The 17934-nt window shown below is 30.3% G+C and overlaps 2 protein-coding genes across 4 annotated transcripts; one reads left to right on the plus strand and one right to left on the minus strand.

Annotated features, from left to right (window-relative positions):
* Window positions 1-3404: 3404 nt before the first annotated feature.
* LOC106758189 (UDP-glycosyltransferase 92A1) lies at window positions 3405-5074 on the minus strand. The gene has a single exon (XM_014641136.2). It carries the CDS (start codon window positions 4970-4972, stop codon window positions 3530-3532), a length of 1443 nt encoding a protein of 480 aa, XP_014496622.1. The 5' UTR covers window positions 4973-5074; the 3' UTR covers window positions 3405-3529.
* Window positions 5075-12061: 6987 nt separating this feature from the next.
* LOC106758164 (zinc transporter ZTP29) lies at window positions 12062-16088 on the plus strand. 3 transcript variants are annotated; one of them, XM_014641102.2, is made up of 13 exons: window positions 12062-12265; window positions 12613-12671; window positions 12822-12914; window positions 13022-13111; window positions 13247-13328; window positions 13575-13630; window positions 13772-13828; window positions 14054-14094; window positions 14732-14799; window positions 15114-15170; window positions 15260-15377; window positions 15711-15756; window positions 15841-16088. In XM_014641102.2, exons 1-12 carry the CDS (start codon window positions 12202-12204, stop codon window positions 15754-15756), a joined length of 831 nt encoding a protein of 276 aa, XP_014496588.1. In that variant the 5' UTR covers window positions 12062-12201; the 3' UTR covers window positions 15841-16088. The 3 variants fall into 3 exon arrangements, with proteins under 3 accessions (XP_014496588.1, XP_022635325.1, XP_022635324.1); XM_022779604.1 differs by having other exon boundaries at window positions 15711-15752; XM_022779603.1 differs by lacking the exon at window positions 15711-15756 and having other exon boundaries at window positions 15757-16088.
* Window positions 16089-17934: the final 1846 nt, after the last annotated feature.

A 17934-nucleotide genomic window follows, 5' to 3' on the forward strand; every position in this document is an offset into this window, starting at 1 on the left:
ATATATATATATATATATATATATATATATATATATATATATATATATATATATATATATATATATATATATTTATAATCAGCTTTATTTAACGTGGAATTTTTAAACATCACATACATGTCATATGCATGGAGACTTTTTTATTTGACTTTTAAATTATAATAACAATTTATAAATATTTATAATAAAAGGTAACGTTTATTAAACATTTATGAAACAGAAATAAAATATTCCAATATTTTTTATAAAATAAATTAGATTATTTATGGGATAACATTTGAACATTGATTACGTGTCAATCTCCACAATAAATGTTTATGATTATTATTATTGATTGTGGAGTAATTTTTGACCAATCACAAATTGACACGTAATCAATGTTTAAATGTTATAAAAAAATGTTGTCTAAATATCATTATCCTTATGATATAAAATATCTTTAGAATTTAAAAGTTTTTAAAATTATTTTTTTTTAAATATGAATTCATTTGTAAATCACATCTCATTTCAATAACAAACATCTCACTTCAATAACAAAAAATATCATACCATTTTGATACTAAATTATATTAAGAAAATCTTATATTTTAAAAAAAAATATTTCAATTTACTAAATTACAATTTATAAAATTTTAATTTTTTTTTCTTTATAAATTTTTTTACAAATAAATATAACATTAACAATTATTATTTTATATTACTTTAATAATTAACGACATTTTAGTAATATTTAATTTTTATTAATTAAACAATTTTTGTATACATAACGTCAATCAGATTTTATACTAATTCTCATAAACTTTATCTATAAATCAACTCCCATTTACTTTTACATTTTTTTAAATAAACAATAAAAAGTTTATTCTCAAATTTATCCACTCGATCTTTTTCAAATCATCTCTTTCAAGTGAACAAGAACAAAACCTAAATAAAGATATCATTTGATAAATAAGTTTGAAAAAATTGTTATTGTGTATGCACAAGCCTTAACCAGACATTGTAGGTTGTAAAAAGACTTGCTAAAATTTCTGTTTTTTGCTTGTAATATTAATCTAATAATTTGATTTAAGTTCAGGAAGAATTATTTAACGACCCATATTGTATAGTTTAATATAATTTCTTTTTAGGAATGAGTATTCTGCAATACAAGTTAACATTTGGGAAATGAAAATTTTCACCAACGTAGATGATTGGGTTCTAATTTTCGAGTTATAAACATTTCATTATCCTCATATTTTAAGTAAAGTGAAAAGTCTATTTCTCACAGCTTACTAACATGTTCATTGAATTTGTTATCTGATATGATTCTAAATTTTTGTTTTTTTAGATGATTTTACTAAGTTTAAGAAAATCTCATCCTTCAAATATAGGACAGTTCACATGTTATTGGTTGTTCTGCAATTTTGTAACAAGGATAGTAAGAACTGTGATTTAAGTAGGTAATTTGTCTTTATATTTCACTCTAACTTAGTAATGGAGAATGTTATAATGTGTATTGATATTATTATATCATTTTAAATGCTAAAAATTTTCTTAAGGTGGAATTTGGATCTAGAAGGAAATTAAGATTATAGATTCTCTTCAATATTTAATGTCAATAAAAATAAAGTTTGGAATCATATTTGTTAATCTTTGGAATCTATTAAACTGCCTAAAGGAGCATATGAAATGGACCAACTGTGTTAATTGTACATGTGTATGTATTGAAGACGTGATACACCATTAACCATATAAAAAAAAGTTAACTGTATTAGTTATAAAGGATTAAATTTTGAATTTTTCTAAAAAAAAAAACCAAAATGACTCGATTTGAGAAAGAGACAAAAACTTAATGATAATTTAGAAACCAATAATATATTTAACCTTAATTTTATCACTATAATTAAATAAATAAATTTTATCTACTTTAATAAAATAATTTAATATAATTTTCATAAAATTTCTTTTATCACTATTGAATATATATTGAAGTTAAAAAAGTAAAATACTTATATTAAATTTCAATTGTTATCAGTTTAATTTTTATTATTGTCTATGATTCTGTATACTTTTTATTAATTTATAAAAATTTAATTAGGACTTAAACAATTAATGTGAGACACTCAATATATATATATATATATATATATATATATATATATATATATATATATATATATATATTTGATTGAATATCTATTTTCTATTATATATTTTATCAATATTTTTTAAATTTGGAAAATTTAATAAATATTTTGATTTTTATGAAATTTTATTTATATTTTAATTTAAAATGTATATCATTATAATATTTTTTCTAAATATTTAGTATTAAAGAAATGGTAATATCCTTTAATATTTAATAATATTATATTCATTTATTATATTTTTTATAAACTCATAAAATTAATTAATTAATATTAAAATAATAATAAAAACAAATACATTTTATATTGAATATTTAATAATATTATATTCATTTATCACAAATTTTTATAATTTTATATATATAAATTAATTAATATTAAAATAATAAGAAAGTGAATTCATTTATCATAACTTTTTGTAATTTTTTTCTAAATATGAGTATGAATATTTGTCCGATACCTAAATGGAAATAAAAATTAAACAAAAATTTAATATTCATTAAGGAAATGTTTATTTCATTTCAATGTTTTCCCTTTTTCTCTTTATTTTTATCAATACAGAAAGATGAACCTTCCAAAAATAATAATCATTATATTTTATAATTGTTCAAGGTTTATCATTTTTTTCCTTCAATGAAAAAGAAGAAATAAATATTGTTTTCCTATTTTAAGATTTTAAAAAGAGTTTATTATATAAGATAATTGTGTCCATCACACAACGAGCAGTCCAAATTTCCTCAATATAACAAATAGTAGATGTTTGTAAGTAAATAAAATGTGTATTATTCAGATTTTTAATTTTGAATAAATTTGAGAATTTTTAAATGAAGTTTCATTTATTTTGTAGTTTATTGAGTTTCTAAAATTAAAATTTTTCAATTGAGATTTTACTATTAGATTTTTTCAATAAAGACTCATTTAAAAATTATAAACTGCTAAGACTTAGAAAAAAATTAACAGACAATCCATTAAAAGTTATCAAAATTATTAGGACTTTAAACTCAATTAAGTTTATTTAAAATTATAGATATTACATTTTTTTTTAAATCCATACAAATTGAAACATTGTCATTTAATTCGATGAGAAATAAAACGTATATAATTTTAGAATTCATATGATAAAATATGAAGAATGGACTAGAGTGTAAATACATAGTAATTTTGGTACGCTTTGCCGTGTAGTTTTTTTATTTTTATCAAAGCGAATTACTCATTTCAATAAAATACTTATACCATATTATATCAAAACTACTCAATAATGTTATATAAAAGCAATGATATTAGAATGTAGGATAATTGCGATTTTGTCTACCAGGATAATGAATTCAAAACTATACCTTATTTAACTCAGACAACACTGGTTGGCGTGAAAATTTTGCTCTGAGGTTTCAGAATGTTCTGTTTTAGGACAGAGCAGCAGACAAGAAATCATCCATGGCCTTAACAGAAGAACCCTTAAATCCATCTTCATCTTTCACAGCATCCCTGATCACATCTCTAACGTAACCAGCTTTCTTCCTCATGGCAATCCCTTTCTCAGTCTCCTCCATCACCAAAGCAATTTTCTCCGCAATATCATCACACTTAACTTCACAACTCTTCCCTCTAGCAACTTCCACGCAAACCCCAACCTCTTCCTCCAACAACTTGCAGTTGTAAAACTGCTCCGCCGCCATCGGCCATCCCAGAATAGGCACCCCCTGACTCAGCGATTCCAGCACCGAGTTCCACCCGCAGTGACTCAGAAACACGGAAACCGCAGAATGCGACAAAATCTCCAACTGGGGCGCCCAATCGCGAACCACCAAACCCTTCCCCGATTCCTGAACCCTCTCGACAAAACCCTCCGGCAACCATTCATCTTCTCTAAACTCCGAATTTATGTCGAACCCGATTGGTGGTCTCACAACCCAGATGAAACTCTTTCCACACCGCTCCAATGCTTTACCTAACTCCATCATCTGCGAAGCAGAGATAGTGTTCATGGAACCGAAGCAAACGAACAGAACCGATTTGCAGGGTTTCGCTTCGAGCCATTCCGTGCAGAGCTTCGGGTTGATCCCGCCACCTTTCCCGCGCGAACCGGACCCTGCGGAAATAATTGGTCCTATAGCCCATACTGGCCGGTTCAGTTTTCTTTTGAAGTAGCCCAGCCCAACCGAGTCCAATCCGTGAACCGTGTTGAATAAAACCCCGTCGGAGTTGACCCACTCGGAGAGATTCGGTTGTTGGAACAACGACCACGCGTCAGAGCCGTCGGCTTCTGAGATGTTATTGGGTAACTGCGTGCGGTGAATGTCAAGCGCTTCGGGGAAATCCGGCAAGGTGAAGTATTCTTGCGTTGGGTCAACGCGGCGGTGGGGGAGGTTAAGCCAGAGGGAATAGTAGCAGGCGAGGCCGTAGCCGCCACAGCCGCTGAAGATGAGGTGGAAGGCGCCCAGTTCTTTGGCAACGGCGGCGGTCCAGCCGAAGAAAATGTCAGCGATGACTAGGAGCTTGCGGTTTTTGTTTCGTAGGAGGATGGTGCGTAGGAGGTTTGTGAAGGCGGGTTTGAGAGTGGTGGAGGCTTGGATGAGTCGAATGACGAGGTTGTAGGGTATGGCGTCGGTGTTCTCTGTGTTAGGAGGAAGACCGTGTTGGGAGGGATTAAAAGAGATTTCTGAAAGAGTGATTGAAGAGTTTTGTGGAAGAGAAGATTTAAGCTTTCGTATGTTGAGTGAGGTGTTAACAATGGTGATATGGTATTTCTGTCTTTTCTCTAGGTGCAGGGCCAATGCAAGGAAAGGAATGATGTGCCCTTGGGCCATGAACGGAAACAGCATCACCTCTTCTTTTTCTTCTGTCATTTTCTTTCTTTCCGACTCTTCTTTCTTCCACACTCCTTCCGTCAATTTCTGTCAAAAGGTCGTCAATTGAAGTGGTTACGCGTGTTTGAACAGCATGGGTTCTTTTTAGTCTGTGCTATATAACTACTTTTCTTAATAAAAATATTATATTTCAATAAAATATTAATTTATCGAGTCGTAAAGATAATATGAAAAACAAGTAGTGTATGAATGCATCACCAAAACCTAACCATGACCAATCAAATAAGAATATATAAACACTTGGTCGTGAGTGACTGCCAAAACTATGAGTCTCGCGTGAAGGATCTCCAATATAAGAAAAATAAGTGTGTATTTAATTGTATTATAATTAATGTTTTTTTGAGAAAAATTTATTGCATAAAAAAATACTCTCAATTTTTTAATTACCATAATAATTATTTATGTAATATTTGAGGTGTTATGTTTTGTATTATCACCCTATGAGATACACTATTCAGTGATTGGAAATTATTTGATTTCATTTAATATATAAGAGAGTAAAGAGAAGGCTAAAATTTAATATATTATCCCATGAATTAAGAGTAGTTAATGTGTTAACTATCACTCCTAAAAAAGCATGAGTTGACTTGAGTATAATATCTTTGAGTACTTAAATTTAAAAAAAAAAATATATATATATATATATATATATATATATATTTTGTGCTTATCTACAGTAAAATTTTGTTTGTACTCGAATATTATTCTAAAAATAAAATATGTTGGAAGCAATACTCATATGAGAAATTAACAAAAGCATTTTTTTTCTTCCAACGCATAACGCTAGAGATAATGTGCACCGACGAATGTCTCCAAATCATTAGATAAATAGTTAACTTTTATTTATAAATAAAGTTAGTATTGCATAACTGTGAAATATAAAAATTACAATGTTTAAGAAATTAGGTTAAATATATGTTTCACTTCTCATATTTGTGTTCAATTCTCAATTGGATCCTCATGTTTTTTTTTGTCCCAATTACATCTACATATTTGTTAATTTGAGACAATAAAGCCCTCTCTGTTAACTTTTCACCGATGTCGTTGGACTGTGATGATTTGTAACGACATTAATTGGTTATTTTAAGTGATTCCATTACGTGGAATTTATATTTTAAAAAAATCAGCATCCTTCTTGAGTTCTATCGTTTAAACCGTGAAACCATAAACCTATGAACGAAACGAAAATCCATAACCCATAAATGCACACTAAACAGGAAACCCGCTTTCCAGTTGCACAATTCTCATTCATTAAGTAGGTATCTAAAGATTAATGACGAAATAGAATATCTTACAGGACAAGAATTACAATCTTATAAGGACTTCTCAACCAGGAAATGAACAATTAATAATTACAATAACCTAATAATTCCCCATAGTTCTTTCCAAAATCAGCATAGCCTCAGATAAAACTAAGGTTGTCCTCTTCAAAACGTTGTTCCAAACACACAATTTGTTCCATTGAGAAAAGCACAAAAGAACATGAAAACCACAATATTAATGTTTTTTTTTTCAAATAAAAAGCAAGTAACATTAAACCTCACCACGCAGATTCAAGAGCGATGTGGCGATCGTCAAAGCAATCGAGGAGTTCACCCTCCCACATCCTCAAAACCCCACCTTGTTGCTCGTCGTCCCTACCCTCAAGTTTCCCCCAACTTCCATGCGAACTTTGCAATGCCACTGAGGAACAAAGCATGTCAAAATCCACAACCGCCTTACTCTCCAAAAGACTCTCCTTTTCATCATCCCCATTTTCTTCCCGTCCCTCCCCCGTCTTCTGTTGCTTTTCCAAATCCCCCATTGCCCCCGAAAACAAAAAGTGTAGCCCCCGAAAACGAGAGTAAATTTTGAAATAAAGTTTGTGAGAATTGGTGTAGAATTTAGTTTATATGACAAATTAAAAAAATTTACTTCAAAATTCATTCTCATTTACCTCCAAATTCATTCAAATAAACAACAAAAAATATTATCCTCAAATCCACTCAATCACTCTCCCTCAATCACCTCCTATCACCCCCAAGTGAACACACCCTTAAAGATCTTTGCTTTTCAATCAAACCATCTCTTTCCAAGACACCCTTTGCGATTTCACTTTAAGGAGTTTAGAAGGAAGAATATTTTTTTTTTCAGATATGACACGTATATTTTTATAAAGTGTTTATGACACGTATATTTCTATAAAGTGATATGGGAACTTCTAAAGGACTTAAAATAACCATCTAATGGAATCACTTAAAATAACCAATTAATGTCCATTACAGATCAGCATAGTTCCAACGACGTTAGGGGGAAGTTAATGGAGAGGGCTTTATTGCCTCAAATTAACAAATATGTGGATACAATTGGGACCAAAAAAAAACATGAGGACCCAATTGAGAATTGAGCACAAATATGAGGACTAAAACATATATTTAACCAAGAACTATATATGAAGCGTGTAAGATGTATACCATTAAAATCCATGCGGTAAAATAAATATTTATTAAATATTGTTACATCCCAATTTTTTTAGTATTTTATTATTATTAAATTCATCACATCTTTAACAATACAAAAAAATAACTAACTCAAAAAAGATATATAAAATATTATTATAGAGATGTAACTTATAATAGTAAAATATATATACAAATCCGAACTTCCAAGAGATATTAGAATAAACTAAATGTGTAATAGATATTTACAAAACTGAGTAAAAAATAACAAAACTTCATATAGTATACCCTAGTTCCATCTTTCCTAACACTTACTTACCATAGACACCCTGATCTGTTCTCATTGTTAAGATGATCATCACAAACAAGAAAAAACAAAACAAACAAACACAAAGAATAAATTATAAACCAATATACAAAAAAAATCATATGTTACATTTATAAAATTAAACATATAACACAAATAAAGCAATAAATCCTAAGTCATACAACTCTCCCTTGTATGCTTTAGACCATTCAAATATATGTATATCAAGCTCTTGAGAAACCTACACATGTGTGGTGAAACAACATACCACCTAAACTACCATACAAGGTTAATTCGGTGAACACTTATGGTCAAATTAACCCTAGGATAAGGATCTCTCCTTACTCTTGTGACATAACACCCATCTTGACTTTAGGTTGGATAGATATTGAAGTGTCAAAAACATTCTCCATTTCAGAGCTCATACAACAATACATAACACTAAGATTTTTCTTATGAAATTTCTTTCATCACATACTTAAACAAAATGCACATCAACTATTACCAATGAGAGGACATTCATAATTTATCACAAACTATACATAACATCTTAAGCAAACATACATTAAAGAATATATAAAACATATTGAGTTGTATTGATTCAATTTTCTTCATTAAACCCTGCTTTTTGGTGTATCTTAATCATTTACAATAAACTTATGTGTCAAATCAAATATTGCGAGACCATAAAATGAAGAAGAATTGCAAAAAGATAAACTTGACAAAGATTCCTAGCATTGAGCAGCACGTCCTTGTTGCTGAGTACCAAACCCTTTGACTTTCTGTTGCTTGGGTGTCGTGGGCTACTGTTGAGCATTGTACCAGAAGACAACAACACAAAAACCTGATTTAATTGAACTCAAAACCTATTTAAATGACTAACTTGATATTATTGACATTATGATTGATTATAAAACATTTTTAAATCACATATTGAATATCAATTTGTTCAATTAACCAACAGTTTAGTTCATCAGATCAAGTCAAAAATCACCAAAAGCCCAAATAACAACTTCACATACCAAAAGACCAAAATGCAATAATTTCAAAAGCTAGACCAATCATAAACAACCTAAAAATAGACTCCAAACGTCAAGTCCACTCATAACTCAACTCTTACAGAATTTTACGTGCCTAAACCCCCTTATTTTAGACCACAATCCAATATCAAACAATATATATTCAAACCAAATTCACGCAATCAAGCATCAAATCAACAAAATTTCAACAAGCTAAATTCATTTAATTCAACTTAAACATGTCAACTCATGTTATCAAAGTCTTTAAAACTTAAAACAAGCTATTTAGCTTCCCTTACCTATTAAACAACCGAACAATCCTATAGAACTCCAAACAACTCCTACAGATCAAAGGACAATATATTCACCTACAAACAACAAAATCAAGATTACGATATGTTGTTATAATAATTGATTAGAGGAAACTCAGATGACACATGCAACCACAAATGATATGCATGCAAAAAAAAGGAAACTAAAAATAAATAAGCCAGCTTACTCTTCTTCAAAAACTGATTGATTAGATTTGAAGACCTCATCGTGATAATATTCATACCATTTTTGACATTCAAACAGATAAACAAAAAGTGAAAATCTATAAATAATAATAATAAAAAACTCTAAAACATTACTTTTGTTTTAAAATAATAAAACTTTTAAATTATAGACATTAAGTCATTTAATATTAAAATAATTATCTCACTAATTACTAAAATGTCATTTTTTAGAGGATTTCACAAATATAGATATAATTTAACACGTGATTGAGAAAACTTGTTTTATTTTTACATTTTAATTACCAAATATGACAATATTTTTAAAAAAATACATATAAGAAATTGCATAGGTAATTCTTTATTTACTATAGTAATTGTTGGAATCGAACAATCGGTATCGTTCTTAGATAGAGTATGACGCAGCGAAATTAAACTTAGAGTAAGCGGAAAACGTGTTCAGTCACAAAAATAGTTCCTTTATCAGTTTTAAATTTCTTGTAAAACTTTTATCGAACAGTTGGAGTGCTAAAAGATTAAGGAGTGTAGGGAAGAAAAAAATCACACAAATGATTTTTATACTGGTTCGAATCAAAAGATTTTACGTCTAGTTGTTAATCACTATAAAAAGTGATTAACTATTTTCACTAAAAATATAGTTGTACAGATTACAAGATAATGAAATGAGTAAGGGATAGAAAACACCTTCCTTCGACAAACGAATCGGAAGAGTGCAGTGAGTAACTTCATTCGACAAACGAACTGGAAGTGCTTCCTTCGACACACGAACCGGAAGCAAACACTCTGCCAACTCGAAGAGAACCGCTCTGACTTTCGACACACGAAACGCGAGCTTCTCCTATTCACGAGACCAGACAGAGCACCTTGCCAACTCGAAGAGAACCGCTCCGACTATCGACACACGAAACGCGAGCTTCTCCTATTCACGAGAACAGGCAAGGGAACAAAACTGGCTTTTGAGAACTTCCTCAGACAAACTGTATTCTTCAAAAGACCTAAGTTCACAACGTTGCTTTCTGAAGTTCTCAAAACACCTATTTATAAGCCCAGGGTCAGAAACTGAAAGGTCATCTCCCAACTGCCGCAAATAATCGATTATTATTAGTGATAATCGATTATTCAAGTCCGTTACAGGTTTTTCAAAAAGTGATAATCGATTATATGAAGTGATAATCGATTATTCAAGTAGGACTTGTGATAATCGATTATTGCTTCATAATAATCGATTACTCTAGTACAAAATGCAAGTGATAATCGATTGTAGTTTATCCATAATCGATTATTCCTGTGAAAAATACAAGGTTTAAGATTTTCCTACTACATCCAAAACCTAAAAGTTGCTTTTTAAATAATTTTAATGTTCTCTTCAAATAACACTTTTTGTAGCATCATCAAAACAATTTTTTAGGATTTACCAATACTCCTTATTGGTAATAGTAATTACCAAAAATAAGTATCTTAAAGTTTAAAATAAAGTTAAAATAATTTGATATTTTTTTGCGATTAAAATAAGTAATCTATAACGAAAATAACACAGTATTTTTTAGCTGGAAAGTGCGAAAAAACTCATTTATCGTAAACGAAAATCATCCAACGTAAACCATATTTAAAATGTTAAAATATTAAAAATTAATTTTTAAATCAAAACCAATTTCTTTGTAAACAATCCACTTAACAGGTTTCGGAAATGTTCAAAAAGAGTATTAAAGTATTTTTCTGCGATTTTAGAAAGTAAAATAATTTAAGAATATAATTTGAAGATTTTAACTAGTGATTTATTTATTGTAAAAAGTAATATACTTCCATAGACTGGAGTGAAACTCAATATATTAAAAAATAAAAGAAATAGTCCATTTTGTTGCTTCCAGCTTTCCACCTGAGAACATTTTCAAATTTCTTCTCTTGCTTTGTTTTGACGCCGTTTTCAGATTAATAAAATAAGCATAGTAAACACTATAAATAATTTTATAATAAAATAATTTGTTTTCATTTTTTATTTAATTTAATGTTATTATTAAATTATTCCACGTCATCAATCATTTTAAAAACATTATATTAATACCATCAAAATACTTGTTATAGAGTAGATAAATTTAATTTGTAGAATAGTCATCAAGAATGCAATTTTTTAAAATCACTCAATGAAAAAAAAGTTAATTAAGTTTCAATCTCAAGATAATTTTAAAAATCTTGAATTGAGTTTTTATTAAATTTGTCTAATTTTCAAAATTTAAAACTCTTTAATTAAATATTATTGTTAATTTTTTTAATGGCATGATATAATTGTATATTGTTATTCACTGAGTAATATAATAGTTATCTTGTCTTTTTATCTTATTTTGTTTAGTTTTCATGCATATAATTTTATAATGTATTCTGTAATTTATAATTTCATTATAATAGTCATATAATTTAATTAACAAAAATGTCTAACATCAAATACTTATTTGAAAATATTTAAAATATTTAATACTCAACATATCATAAAAATTTAATAAAAATTCAATTTAAAATATTAAATTAAAAGTTTTCAAATTTATTAAATAATTAAAAATTAATTAAGAAAAAAATATTTTAGGTTAAACAAACTGGAACGTTGAATGTTAGAAATTAGTGATAATTCTGGGGTGAATTTTTTCGCGAGCAACGACGTTTGTGCTGACTAAAGAATAGTCATGAGAATTTATTTACCAATACACCTCCAAATAAAAGGAAAAAGCGAATATTAATTTAACATAAAATATAAATATAAATATAAATATATATACGGCATGCTTCGTTCATGGGTAAGGTTGAGTTCAGTGAGTGGGTGTGTCATCATCGTCACTGACTTCTGCTTCTGGAAATTAGTTCATAAGAATCGTTCGTTTAATTAGGTCACCCAATCAAAGAGAACCCTAACGCTAAATTCAGTTGACATTGTTGAAGCATGGATTCTCAGGTTGCAGTAGCTCTTGCTCTTTCACTTGTTGGTGGTGTCAGTACTTCTATCGGTACATTTCTCTGCTCTTTCACTTACTTTCACCATTCCTATTGTGTGATGCATTGTCAGTTTAGACCTATCGGTGAGTCAGTGAAGTCTCTTGGATTGCCGATTGTTGTTTCAGTTGCTTATTTGTTGTGTTATTGTCGCAAACGTCTTGCAGACTGTTTTTCACACTTTCAGAATGCTAATTGTTATTTCAATTGGTTATTTATCTGTTTATTTATGTTAGTTCCTGCTTTTGATAAAAACTTATCCTCAGTTGTTTGCTATTTATTTGTGTTTTGAATTTGAAGTGTATTTTCGTTGAGTTTTTTTGTGCGTAATTGTAACAAGTTGTTGTTTGTTGTTAAACAGGTGCGCTTTTTGTGATTGTCAATCAAGCTCCCAATCTGAAGATGCTCGGGTTACTACAGGTAGTTTTAGTTGGTCGCGACTTTTTTTTTTTTTTTAGGTTATGAGAATTTATTGATCGATTTGTAATCATTATACCCCACTGTTTCTAAATTCCATTTGTTGGTTAGCTTACTCATGTATGCTTTCTGAAATTATTCCACTGCATGAAGGGTTTTGCTGCTGGTTTGATGCTCAGCATATCGTTCTTTGATTTGGCTCACAATGCTTTGAACTCACTGGGCTTCTTGAAAGGCAACCTTTGGGTAGGATGTGTGCTTCTGCCACCATCATAAAGTAGCAATAGTTTATTCTTTTGTTCGTCTTCTCTCATATTAGTTCTGAGCAAATATCTATCTTCTCATTCATGTAGTTTTTTGCTGGGGTGATATTCTTTGGTGTTGTGGCCAGTTTTATCCCAGAGCCAACTCTTGCTCCCACTTCTGATGTCAAGGGCAGAAAGGTTTTTAATGAACTTGTTCTTACAAATAACTGCTGCCTCTGTATTGTTGATTTTGCAACGCGGCATTGGAGCTGCTATGTATAATATCTACATAGGTATATATTTTGATCGATGTGATGACATGCTTGAAATTAGAAAAATGGGGATGATGGAGGCAAGGATACTTTGAAAAAGCATCGCCGGCAGGTTTTATTCAGTGGAATTGTTACAGCCGTAGGTATGATTGTGATGTAAACCCTTTGTCCGGGTACTTTCAAACCTATATTTTTCTTACAATGCAGTTCTTTCTGGAGCTAAAATATTAGAGAAATATGAGAATTAATTTTCTTTTGAATTTCTCGGAGTTTGGTATTCAGTAGTTAAAAGTTCCTTGTGAGACTTGATCAACTTCAATTCTCACCATTCTTTTTCTCTTAGTTTTCACTGTTTCATACCTGTTGCTTTTTTTTTGTGCATTCCCTAGGCATAAGTTTGCACAACTTTCCAGAAGGAATGGCAGTATTCCTTGGATCCATGAAGGTATATGAACTTATTGATTGCATGTGCTTATCAATCTGTCACATTATCATTAATTGTTGAAGCATTACGCACGTTACTTCCTCCCTGATATACTTGTTAATGACATGTCAATTTGATGCTTGTGATATGCTTTTTCAACAGGGCCTCCGTGTTGGCATCAACTTGGCATTAGCCATTGCTTTGCACAATATCCCAGAGGTATAAACTTTCATCTTGTGACGAAACCTGTTCACTCTAGATACAGTTAAATTAATAATGAAGCAATTCCTTATAATCCTTGATACTTCTTTTATCTTTATATTATGTTTTTTTAATTCAATGTTTGAAGTTTGTCATCTTTTACTACCCACATTATATTCTGAAAAAAATAAATTAAAATGCTGTATATGTTTTATTGTAATTTATCAATGTTTTGTTTTGTAGGGTGTTGCTGTTGCACTTCCTGTTTATTTTGCGACACAAAGGTAATAATGATCTTAAGGGCTCTTGTTGGTTCTAGTATTTGTTGTAATTACATTTGACAAATCACAGTGGTTATATTCAAGCGTAAAGGGTTTATGTCCTATATACTCTTGCTGAAACATGCGCATGAAATATTGATTCATTCATATAAAAACAGACAGTAGAGGGAAAATATAGCTCTGAGTATATGATTCTGGAATCTCAATTGTTTGTGCTGATGAATATGATTAATATTTTAGGTTTATTTATTTAGGTTCAGTAGTGGCCGTAGTGTATGATGGTGACAATAGAGAGGATGGCTATTTTGTGAACCAAAACCTTTCATTTTGTGGCGATACTGCTATATAGTTTTACGGTAGAAGGTTTTTTTCTGTTCACTTTCTCCGCAACAGAAAAAGAGATTTACTTAAGGTCAAGATGCTTGAGGGTTTTTTGGGATTTAAATGCCGGTACCTATATATACAAATCAAGATAAATTCTTATGAAAATTGGGTTACAGTGTATATTTGCAAATCTTGATGTCCTTTTGTAGTATAATAACTGCTGAAATAATTGCTTAATCTCAAATCTTTATTCTTTTTGCTAGGAAATAACTATGTTAAATTGAATAATAACCTTTTCATTCTGAATGTATCCTAGTAAATGGCAGGCATTCAAATTAGCATCACTTTCTGGCTTCGCTGAACCCCTGGGAGTGATAATTGTAGGTATATCATCTGATTTATGTTGCTTGGCTCAATAGACTTTGATTTTATTTTTAAAGAACCTGAAAGCAAGAATTAGGTGATGTGGTATTATAACGATGATGAAGCATGCCATGCTTCAATATTAGGGGTCAGGTAAGGTATACCTTACCCAGTTCAAGTGTTTGACCTTACCCATTGAATCTCTATCTGCACTCCAGAGTTGGATGTTTTAATTATGTACATTTCATTATTTTTTTGGCCCTCAAGATTTCTTAGATATATGTTTGAATTGTGTAGTCGAACTAACTGTGATGATTTATATTCTCTCACTGTAGCCTATCTATTCCCTAGCAGCTTAAGTCCTGAGATTCTAGAAGGTTTACTCGGATCAGGTATGCAATGATACACGATCTTGATGTCACGATGAGATTTTTAGAATTTATGTTATTATCCAGATTTATTCTATGATGATTAATTACAGTTGGTGGAGTTATGGCCTTTTTGACCCTTCATGAAATGTTGCCTCTGGCTTTTGATTATGCGGGACAAAAGCAGTCTGTTAAGGCTGTCTTTTTGGGAATGGCTTTCATGTCTGCAAGGTCAGAATCTCATTTCTGATGAAATAGTTTTTCAAGAGCTGAGGATATATTTTCTTTTATTATTGCTACGTAGGGAAGATATTTAATGCATAAAAGTGCCCACTGTCACATCTCTATCTATCAAGGCGAGTAAATTAATATGCATATTAATTAGCAAGTAGTAATTACAAACAATAGAGTTCTTGTGGATGTGCAGGCAACAGTAGCTCTTTAGTGTCTTCCTTTCTAAAATGTTTGTTATCAGATTCGGTACAAACACGTTAAAACATTATTTTTAGGCCTTTTGTATTTTCCTATTGAGTTCTCATGTGGTTAACATTGCTGGATATGCAGCCTGTATTTTCTAAGTATCAGCTTACCTGAGGACTTGAGCTTGTAGGTGGGAACGACTTCTTCTCTTTTCTGAATGTCACTATTTCAAGTCTCATTGTGACGTGTCTTATGATTCTATCACTCGTTGCAGCAAAGTTCCTTCAGAAGGAATCTGAGAGTGCAAAAGGACAGTAATGCACAGTTAATCTGTCTAGGATAGCAATTTATCAGACATCAGTGTAGAGGGAGGCATTCCACCTATGATTGTGGATTTTCCTATAGACTAATGTACAAAAAAACAAGAATAAGAGTATTCCCTCTAATTCTTTAACCTACCCACCTTGTATACTGTGTATCATCAACGAATATTGGACTTTAAAGTTGCACAATTTGCTGATACTGTGTCGTGTTAATATATTTCGGCCGTGGGTTATGACACTCAGTCACAAAACATAAAGACGAATGTTGACTAGCAGTAAATATATCATTTTGGAATTAATTTCTTAATTCTAAAGTAGGCTTATTGAACAATGTTAGAAAAATTAAAGCATTATATCCTCACGGAAAACTTGTATTGAGTAACAATAGTGAAGGACCTCGCTCTAAAGGAAACACCATACTATATGTACAAAATGTTGGGGGAGGTTCGACCGTCTTTTTTCATTCAAGTACACCATGGTCAACACAGCATTTCTCATTTGTCCTCTTTCAAGATCCATGGTCACAATGAGCTTTTCTAGCTCTCCCCATCTCTCATGATGAGACACACATAGAACTCCACACATGGTAAGACATTGTCCGCTTTGGGTCAAGCTCTCACGGGTTTGCTTTTGGTTCCACTCCAAAAGGCCTCTTACTATTGGAGATATTTATGTGTATATAAACCGTTGACCAGTCCTTCTTTCACTCAATGTGGGACTTTGTTTACACTCCAACACAAAATATACTTCATCTTTATAAACAAACAAATGAAATCAAATTAAGTTACTATTTCTATCAACTCCAACATTACAAAACTTTACCCAAAAAATCACATCAACAAATATTTCTTAAATTTCTCTCTCAATTGGTTCCTCTCAGATTCCCTTTCTATACGAGCATAATGGTCGTGAAATAAGATGTGAATTCCTTTTAGTATATCTCAGCTTGTGACAAATGGTTGTGGAAACTTTTAAAATAAACACGATGCCTTGAACCAACTGATATTTTAAAAAGACTATAAATTACCACATTGAGACTTTCAATACTTGATATGCCAGAATGTAAAAACACAAAAAACAAAGAATCAAAAGTAACACTCATGATGTTTTTAACCAAAAAAAAATGTAAAAAAAAAATAATCCCTATCAATTTTTTCTTACTTTAAAAAAGTGGAGTCAGGTTTAAGATATGATTCTCATTTTTATTATTTATTTTTTCTTAAGAGAAACCATATTCCCTGTGAACTAACAAATATTGATTACTTTTAGGAATAGTAGACCAAATTAAGAACTCATTCGTGGTCCCTAATAGATTTCCCACAAGGAATCTTTCACCATTTACGATGTTCCTTATCATATCTCTCTTGAGAGCAGCTTTTTCCCAATCTGTCATCACCATACCTTTCTCCCTCTGCTTCATCACAGCTTGAGAAAAGTCTGTTTAACAGTAACTTGAATATGTTGAAAATGTTCTTTGTTTATTAGTATAATTCTCTCTTGTTACTGGGACCCAACTTTTGAATTTATAATAAGATAATGATATTTGAAAATATTTTTTTTACAATATTTTAACATCATTTACGTGTCATTATTTTTTATTGATTCAAAATTACTCACAATCCGTAATAATAATCATAAACACCATCCTGATCAATCACATAGTGATACATATTCAAATCTTGTTAAAGTATCATTATCCTATATAATAATTCACACATCACCATTTCCCAATATGCAACTTGGTCATTTAAATTCTTAATCACTAACAGAAAAATGTAATTTGATTATCTGCTACTCTTGTTCATAATATGAATTGCTACAGGGAATTGAATTGTTTTGGACTAAGTTTCACATTTATTTTTTAGCAAAGATGTAAAGCAAAATAAATATAGAATACAATAAAGAATAGTTGATTTATAAATAGCATTTTTTAATTGAAAGTAAATAAGTGAATAAAATGAAATAGTAAATAAAAAGCAAATATAAAGCTAAAAGTGAGTTCGAATATATCTATATATCTTTTTATATAAATTTTCGCCACATTG

This window comes from Vigna radiata, chromosome 4, assembly GCF_000741045.1.
Source record: "Vigna radiata var. radiata cultivar VC1973A chromosome 4, Vradiata_ver6, whole genome shotgun sequence".
Taxonomy (NCBI): domain Eukaryota; kingdom Viridiplantae; phylum Streptophyta; class Magnoliopsida; order Fabales; family Fabaceae; genus Vigna; species Vigna radiata.